This window comes from Chenopodium quinoa, unplaced genomic scaffold (genome assembly GCF_001683475.1).
Source record: "Chenopodium quinoa cultivar QQ74 unplaced genomic scaffold, ASM168347v1, whole genome shotgun sequence".
In the NCBI taxonomy this organism is placed as follows: Eukaryota; Viridiplantae; Streptophyta; class Magnoliopsida; order Caryophyllales; family Amaranthaceae; genus Chenopodium; species Chenopodium quinoa.
In genome coordinates, this window is record NW_018743014.1 from 1,162,078 (window position 1) to 1,171,172 (window position 9,095).

A 9,095-nucleotide genomic window follows, 5' to 3' on the forward strand; every position below is an offset into this window, starting at 1 on the left:
GAAAAAAAAATTGCAACACTATACATCCGCCTGAAATTTCCGGATGAACCAAGGAGGATCCGGAAATTTCAGATGGATCCACCTTGGTTCATCCGGAAATTTCAGGCGGATGTTCCATTTTTTTTTCGTGGTTAATTTTTTTAAAAAAACTGATTAATAATATTATTATTATTAGTAATGTTATTAATATTAGAAATGTTATTATTATTAGTAATATTATTATTATTATTATTATTATTATTATTATTATTATTATTATTGTTGTTGTTGTTGTTGTTGTTGTTGTTGTTATTATTATTGTTAATAGTTTTATTATTATTATTGTTGTTGTTGTTGTTGTTGTTGTTGTTGTTGTTGTTGTTGTTGTTGTTGTTGTTTTGTACTATTGTTATTAGTATATTGCGAAATATGTGGTTTATAATTATTATTGTTATTGTTATTAATATTATTATTATTGTTATTGTTATTATTGTAATTATTATTGTTATTGTTATTAATATTGTTATTGTTATTATTGTAATTATTATTATTATTATTATTATTATTATTGTTATTATTATTATTATTATTATTATTATCGTCCTTATTAATTTTAATAATGTTGTTGGTGATGATGTTGTTCTGAAATAATTTTTTTTAATATTAATATTTGTTGTTCAACTGTAATCAAATAGTTATATTTGTAATTATTACCGGTATTTGATTTTGTACTTATTTAATGTAGATTGAGGGTTCGGATGCTCGTCATGCAATATCACGTCGTTTGAATGCGTCTGTTAGGAGGAAGTCAGGTCTTTCAATAATTACGGGGGCACCATTTCGTCATGAGCAGCAATATGGGTCTCCTAGTAGTTGGTTGGGAGAGCATCAGTCACAAGGGAGCCTCCCCATGTACTCGTCGGGTGGATTGCCTACATCTAACGATAAGGACGAAGAGCGGACAAGTCATGCTGATCCAGACGAAGAGTATGACCCTCAGGATTATCATACGATATATAGGGGCCAGCATGGGAGATTTGTCAGTAGTCAAGCGAGTCAACCTACTACTAGCTCAGCAGAGACATGGTTAGTGCAGCACCCGATGCCAGGTGGTCTTGAGGATGGGACTGTTATCCCTAGTTGTGGTGGCCACGTGGCGTCATATATATGGGGCGGGACAGAGCGAAATGTTTTGCGCTGTTTGAGTAGGACACGGTTGTGTTCTGAATTGGTTAATTGGCGACGTCGTCTTGCACAGGAGCACTTCGAATTGATTGATGGTAGTGGTATGTCTCACTTGCCCAGAATTATGTTTAAGCGTCTCGACTGGCCGTTGATTTCTGCTTTTGTTGAAAGATGGCAGCCAGATACGAACACATTTCATATGCCATTTGGGGAGATCATGATCATGCTGCACGATGTGTACCATATTCTTAGGCTTCGTGTTGATGGTTCTATGGTTTCCACTACTCTTATCACGAACGCCATATGGGACGCATGCTCGGTTACCATAGATATGAATGCGGAAGAGTTGAATGAGAAGTGCGGTACTAAAACCATTTGGCAGGGTAGTGGGGTGCTGACTGAGAGGATTTTTGGTACGACTTTGGAGGCACAGAGGCCCTTTAGTGTCCATTATACTGCATACATGTGGTTAGTACTAGGGGGATCACTGCTTTTAGACAAGAGTGGTAACCGCACTCATCCTTCCTTCCTCCACGAGCTTATTGTTGATGATGTTCTGATTAATGAGTAATCTTGGGGTTCAGCTACTCTAGCCTACTTATATCGGCATTTGGGTACGACATCACGAAAAGATGCTGATTCGATCGCTGGTTGTCTCACGCTTCTGCAAGCGTGGATTTACGAGTACTTTCCGTGTTTTCGGCCTAGCAGGGTACCTTGACAAGGGAGATTAATATCCCTCATGCGTCTGCTTGGGATGTTGGATCGGAATGCCCTAACAAGAGCATGGAGCGCCTCTTAGCTTTTCGTGCTATACTGGATGAGCTGACTGACCGTGAGGTTAACTAGCTCCCGTACGGAGTTGATCCTACACGACACGTTCCACCCACTTTATTTATTGGCTGCATCCAGTACTGTAGCATCATTGAGTCGTACATGCCTGATCGAGTGGTTCAACAACTTGGATTCGTGCAGGACATTCCAAGGAACATTATCAGGCCTAAGGAGGCCAAGAGACCGACCAGCTTGAAGATGTATTGGGTAGAATTTCCGACCGAGATGACATTTGCGGTGTGGACTAGGTTTGTCCCTGGTTCGTCTATTAGTGTAGTTTTAGGTGCCCTCACCAGACTTAGTCGTCGAGCTCCTACGGTTGCTCCTGGTTACATGCAGTGGCTGTATAGATTTTCTCACCCTTGTGTATCTCCTGGGGGTTCATCAGCTGGGAGTAGCAGTCTACCTGAGAGGACTAACACGAATTATGTAAGTAGTTGTGTTTTATTATACTATTAATCCAACTTCCAGTAATTGTAATTTCTATAATATGTTGTTTTCTTATTTGCAGTGGATGAGCCGGTCCATGGAGATTCACCAAAGAGCACTGGATGAGTATCCCAACATGTCGCGTGAAACAAGGGTAATGACTGAGCAGCTGATAGTTGACTGGAAGGCGATGATGGGGTTGTAGATTACTCTTTATTCGTATTAGTGGTTGCATTTTTGTTACTTGTCTTCATTATTTTATATTACTTTGTATTTGGCATGTAATATAAGAACTGGACACTTTCATATTTGGTTTTGTTGGAACTTAGTTTAATTACTGTTCAACCTTAGTGAAAGTACATAAATGAGTTCACTACCTAATTAATGCACCCCATATGTTCCTTCTAACTTTATATTGCTGATCCCATCCATCAACACTTGGCTCGTGGTGCTCGGTCCACCAACCTACAATCGGGGGAGGAGGTGAATCTTGTGCAAGATCAAGACGGATGAAATGTGACCCACCAACTGTAGCGATCACGAACTCTCGAGCGGGTGCCCTGACGGTTTACATGTTCGAAATAACAAGGATCACGCCTGGTATCATTGTTCCTTCGTCAACCTCGAACATTGTGGTTTACATGTGGTTCTTCAAGGTTTGTATGATCCGGTTGCAGCTCCTCTTCAATGATGCAAGATACATTTCGAAGTATAGTAGGATCACTACCAATGACCTCATCAACCAGGGAACGAAAATGTGCAACTTCCTTGGTTGAATCGTTAACGAACACAGGTATATCAACACCATCACCAATAACCAAGGTACTCCAGAATGGATGAATTTGCCTGCTATACAAGCCTGACTATGCAACTAGCAAATCATGTATCTGGCAAGCACATGGTAAACCATGGGTCACACGCATTGCACATCCACAACGCTCATACACCTGGTAACTCAACTTCCTCATCCTTCTCGTCTCATCACCGAGAATTTTCAAACAATGTTGAGACACTTTGCCATTTATACATGACAATAACAATTGTCTGTACTTCTCCCCACCAATTTTCGATCTTGATGCCTTCAAACCATTACGAATTGCAATGATCTGATTACCAATATGACAATGTACTCGGGCCCATACGGTATCCAAAGAACATGTCGTTGATTCAGATTATAAAAAAACATTATGATTTTTAATTAAAATTAGGAAATTTTGTTAATTAATACCTCAAAAATAGAGGCTTTGTGAATTACTACCCCAAAAAAAAAGTTTTTAATTACTAATTCACCTAAATAGTACCGATTACTACCCTGTCCGCGCCCGCGTCTTTTGAACCTGTAGAAGGCTGGCCGTGCCCTTGGAGAGGGCTCTCCCCAGTCATCCGCGGGCGCAGCACCTAAGGTCGCGGGCACGGCTGTTCAGGGCTTTGTTTGCAGGGAGCTGTGGGCGCGGGTGTCCAGGCCGCGGGCGCGAATAGGTTGAACTGTGGTTCATCTTTTGAACCTGTAGAAGGTTAGTCGCGGTCTTGGAAAGGGCTCTCCCCAGCCACCCGCGGGCGCGGCACACAAGGCCGCAGGCGCGGGTTTCCTTGTCTTTGTTTGCAGGAAGACGCGGGCGCGAAAAGGGTGAACTGTGGTTAAATTGGAGTAATGACGTCATAAGGTGAGTTAAGTCAACGGAAAGTGCAATTAGTAGTAATTGGTCCTATTTTGGTGAATTAGATGTAGTAATTAAACATTTTTTTAGGGGTAGTAATTCACAAAGCCTCTATTTTTGAGGTAGTAATTAACAAAATTTCCTTAAAATTACTAAAACGAAGTAAAGACAACAACTACAACATTATAACAACGAACCTGTCGATGATTCAAACCACGTCTTCACTGTCAAATGTTGGCTCTCAACTCTATAATTACTCGTGTTACCAAAGTGAAGAACTTGGTTCGTCCAAAATGTCACAAAATTGATTTAATGACAAAGTCATGTTCTCTTAACGTAAGTAATCACTGCCGGATAACTTGCCCACCTAGCTTTCATTGTATTTACGACAACATTATAATCCGCCTCGGTTGTAGCATCCATGATACGTTTCCATTTTGCCATTTTTAAAACTTGCACCGATCTTCTTATTTTTAAACATATCAGTCACCCTAGCCTCCACATCTTTGTCAATGTGCCATCGACAAAGTAAATGCGACGTCCCTGGAAACACTTCTCTCAATGCCGCACAGAGGCCAAGTTCACGGTCTGACAAAAATACCGATGGTTCTTTATCATACCCAATCAACTCCCTTAATCTCTGCAACACCCACCGATAGCTTGCCGTACACTCGTTGCGCATGAAGACATAACCAACGAGGAAATTCTGATTTGTCGGTGTTACACCTACTATCTCAAAGAACGGCATCCCGTATCGGTTGGTCTTGTATGTCGAATCCATACCGATTACATGTGGGTATATGCGTAGTATGTTTACCATGATTGGGTGCACCATAAATGCATGTCGTAGAACGTCGAGGTCATCGGCCATGACCCAGTAAATATATTGATTCTGTCTCTCCAAATGAAGAAATTGCTGAACAACTCCACTGCCTTCAGACATCTCCGTTCTCAAGTCATTCCGGCAATTGTAAATGTGTCTGATGTTTGGATGATCATCAGGAAATTGCTCTGCAATAGTTGCCATGATGTTACGCGGTGCAACCTTGGAATTTTTCATGTCACGCATAACCTTTTTTGCATCTGGGCTCAAGCCACTAATATTTCGATGACCCTCCTGATACACAATCATTGGATGGTTATGGATCCCAATTTCATCATTTTTTACACGGATCTTCCAATCGTCTGTGATGAATTCATAATATATCATGATGTAGAAAGGACAACCAATAGCTTTGGTTTTTGTGTCCTCTCGTATTGCGTTCTCAAAATCTCTCGGCTTGCTTTTCTGTCCTCGATCACATCTCAAATATCGATACGACCGACCATCTCTGGTTTTGTTGTAAGACGATTTAACCAAAATAAATCCCAGATTTATGGAAACAACATCCGCCCATTTAACTGTATCATCAAACGTTGGAAATAACGCGTCCGTGACAAACTCCACACTATAATTCACACCATCACCGCCGTCTTCAGACTTCAATTCCAATAACAATAAAAGAAAACACACAAAATTCTCCAACATTAACTGATATCACAACATTATCACTACATTAACTAATATTATCACATTAACTAACATCATCACATTAACTAATATCACAACATTAACTAATATTAACTAACACTAACATTAACTAATATCACAACATTAACTAATATTAACTAACACTAACATTAACAAATATTACAACATTAACTAATATTACTTAATATCACAAAAATAACTAATATTAACTAATAATACTAATACTAATACTAATTACTCAAATTATCACAAAAATAATAATAATCACAATAAAAATTATAATTATCATACAAATATTACATTAATAAATTTGATTATAATTAATCAATAAAATACAAAAAAAAAAAAAAAGACATCCGCCTAGAATATCCAGATCCACCTACTAGGTGGATCCGCTTAAAATTTACGGATCCACCATGAAAGATCCGGAAATTCTAGGCAGATGTACACATCCATCTACAATTTCCGGATCTTCCATGGTGGATCCAGAAATTTTAAGCAGATCCACCAAGGTGTATTCGGATATTTAAGGTGGAAGTTTGCATTTAAAAAAATAAAATAAAAAGTTCGAGGACTTACAGAATCCTCCAACAATGCCTCCGGTGTATGATCGTTGTCGTCGTCCATCGTCATAAACCCGTCGTTAAAGCTTAATAAATTTTTTAAGAAAAAAAATCGGATTTTTGGTGGTGGGCTCGGGAATTTTGGGTTGGATGTCGTGGGGTTGGATGTGGTGGGCTCGAGAAATTTTTTAGCCATGTGGTACTTAGTGGTGGGGTCGGAATGATATTAAAATGCCCACATGTGTCATAATGGAGCATTATATAGTCCAAGTTACAGCAAGGGGAATATCATCCTTTCATGTCAAAATGGAAGCGATGCTTGGTAAATTAGGATCGACGTTTAGCAGTTCACCACGAAAATACATGAAACTTAATTCGAAGTATGATTGAACAAAAATACATGAAATTAATCATAATGTAACCAAAAACACAAACAAAAATTGAAAAAAAAAGAGAGGAAATTTACCAAGATTCCGCCATTGTAGCAACTAGAAGCAATTCTAAGCAAAATCTGGAAAATTTCGATAAAGAAATTGAAGAAAGGAAACAAAATTATGGTAATTCTGGAAATTAAAGACCAGAAATAGAGAAGGAAGAGAGAGAAAATAAAAAAAAGAACAGGAAAATGAGTAAAGCGTGAACCCAGGTATCATGTGTACAAGCAAAAACGCGTGAAATGACAATAATAACCCTGGGTGTACCGTACACCCAGGTATATAACACTAATTCTAGAGAGAGATAGTAACCTACCATCACGTGGTTCAACCAATTGCCAGATCAATAGGTAGATTAATCATTTTAAGTTATTATTCCCTCCGTTTCATAATGTTAGTCCCATTTACGTATATTAATGTGAAATTTTGATTGCAAATATTTTTAAACACACACTATTAAAAATTATAAAAATTAGATATTAATAATGTACTTATCAAGACGAATAAAACTAGATATTATTTGACTATATTTGTTGTTATATATAGAGAGAAATTTATAAGATTCCCTCTAATTTAATACTTAAAAGATTTTAAATGGAACTTACATTATAAAATGGAGAAAGTAGTATTAAGTATCAACCTTGCTACTAATAATTCTTTGTTGAATTGGTACCATTTTATCAGTATTATACTCCGTACTCCTTTTTATTTGTGTGAGTCGACACCGAAACATTGTTGGTACTACTTTACTTTTCATAAATTAATTTAATTTTTAAATTTTAGATGATAAACACAATAATTTTTAAGATAGGTCAACCCTGATGGAATATCTCCAACAATGACCAAAATACAAAAAGAGTTTGGGGAGATAAAACAGTCACCAAACTTATGTTGGATTTTCTTGACTTTCTTTCTCAATCTTTTTATTTCTTCTTGTATTTTTTTTTTCCCCAAACCTTTTCTTTTTAAGGTGCATCTCCAATTAGTTATATCAATCCTTGCTTGGTATTTTATCATTTTCGCAATAGATGATACCGTAGTTATGAAAGACTAAAACATATTTTATGGCAAACTTGTAATTAAAGAAAACTTGATGAAATTCGTACGATGCACGGTTTGTTTGTATTTTTTCAAACAAAATATTTTGCTAAATATATATTTATCTGATAAATTTGTGATATTCTCTTATTTAATACTTTAATTTTTTTTATTATAAAATGGATTATTAATTTTTTTTTCATATTTAGATAAAAATTGCTAATATAAAAAGATAATATTTTATTTCACAAAATTTTATATGTGACCGGTCACATCGTGTAGCCGGGATTACTTGGTCAAGGTTTCTCGGTTGGTCAAGGGTTACTTAATCAATCATGGGTTACTCGGACGGTTAGGGATTACTCGGTCAGTGTTTTGGTGTATCTCAGCTGGCCACACGATATGGCCAGCTACATAGAAAACGCGCTGATTTTTTTTTTTTTATAATTAATATAAAATGTTAGATCTAAAATAATTGCAATTCTTTTTTTCATTGGCTAAAATATAACATTTTCCTATGTGACGCTCTCATAAATGTTTATTTATTATTATATTTCTACATAGCGCTTTAAAAAAACTAATCTTACGTGGCATAATCCTATTGTAGCGTTTTAAAAATATTAATCCTACGTGGCTTTTTTTTTATTATAATCCTATGTAGCGCTTTTAAAAAAAAACTAATTTTACGTGGCATAATCCGATTGTAGCGTTTTAAAAATATTAATCTTACGTGGCGCTCTAATAATTATTTAAGAATTAAAATTTTACGTGGCGCTCTAAAAACTTGGGAAAAAACTCCCCTTTATATATATACTAGTACTTGCCCCGGACGTTGCCCCGGATACCATGTTTTGTATTATTATTATTATTATTAGTATTTTTTTTAAAATGTAAGATGCAAAAAGAGAGTTGAAACAATATATATTATTCATTTATAATTATTTTGAAATTTTTTTATCTTTATATATATATATATATATATATATATAAAGATAAAAAAATTTCAAAATAATTATAAATTATTTTATAAATACTTTTTATCCTAAACAAATCTATCCAATGTTATTAAAATCGCGATTCAGTTCCTAATCCACCCAAACGATGTAAGTCGTCGGTAGCATAGCTGTGCAGTAGAATCAGTCAAAGAATCGGTGGAATCAAACCAATTCCACGATTCTATACCGATTCTAACAATTCCACTCCTGCAAAAAGTCTGATTTTCCGAAACCCATAACTTTTGATTGCGAAGTCGGAATTGGGTTTATAATATATCGTTGGAAAGCTCTTGAGGTCTAATTTCTAATACAATTAGTCCTGTGCCCATATTTTATATATATATATATATATATATATATATATATATATGTATATATATATGTATATATATATATATATATATATATGTATATATATATATATATATATATATATATATATATATATT

At 35.9% G+C, this 9,095-nt stretch overlaps 1 protein-coding gene across 1 annotated transcript; it reads right to left on the minus strand.

Moving 5' to 3' along the window:
• Nucleotides 1–3,044: 3,044 nt before the first annotated feature.
• LOC110729943 (protein FAR1-RELATED SEQUENCE 5-like) lies at nucleotides 3,045–6,243 on the minus strand. Its single transcript, XM_021909735.1, has 3 exons — nucleotides 6,196–6,243; nucleotides 4,514–5,616; nucleotides 3,045–3,273 (listed from the first exon to the last, which is right to left on the minus strand). The coding sequence occupies exons 1-3, from the start codon at nucleotides 6,241–6,243 to the stop codon at nucleotides 3,045–3,047; spliced, it is 1,380 nt and encodes a 459-aa protein (XP_021765427.1).
• Between the last annotated feature and the right edge of the window lie 2,852 nt (nucleotides 6,244–9,095).

What these genes read in the sequence shown, in the direction of transcription:
- LOC110729943 (XM_021909735.1), bottom strand. Translation starts at nt 6,243, where the DNA reads ATGGACGACGACAACGATCATACACCGGAGGCATTGTTGGAGGATTCT. An exon ending in AGGCATTGTTGGAGGATTCT is followed by an intron (nt 5,617 to 6,195) that starts GTAAGTCCTCGA and finishes TTGTGATATCAG; the next exon opens with TTAATGTTGGAGAATTTTGT. An exon ending in AAAAATGGCAAAATGGAAAC is followed by an intron (nt 3,274 to 4,513) that starts GTATCATGGATG and finishes CTTGTATAGCAG; the next exon opens with GCAAATTCATCCATTCTGGA.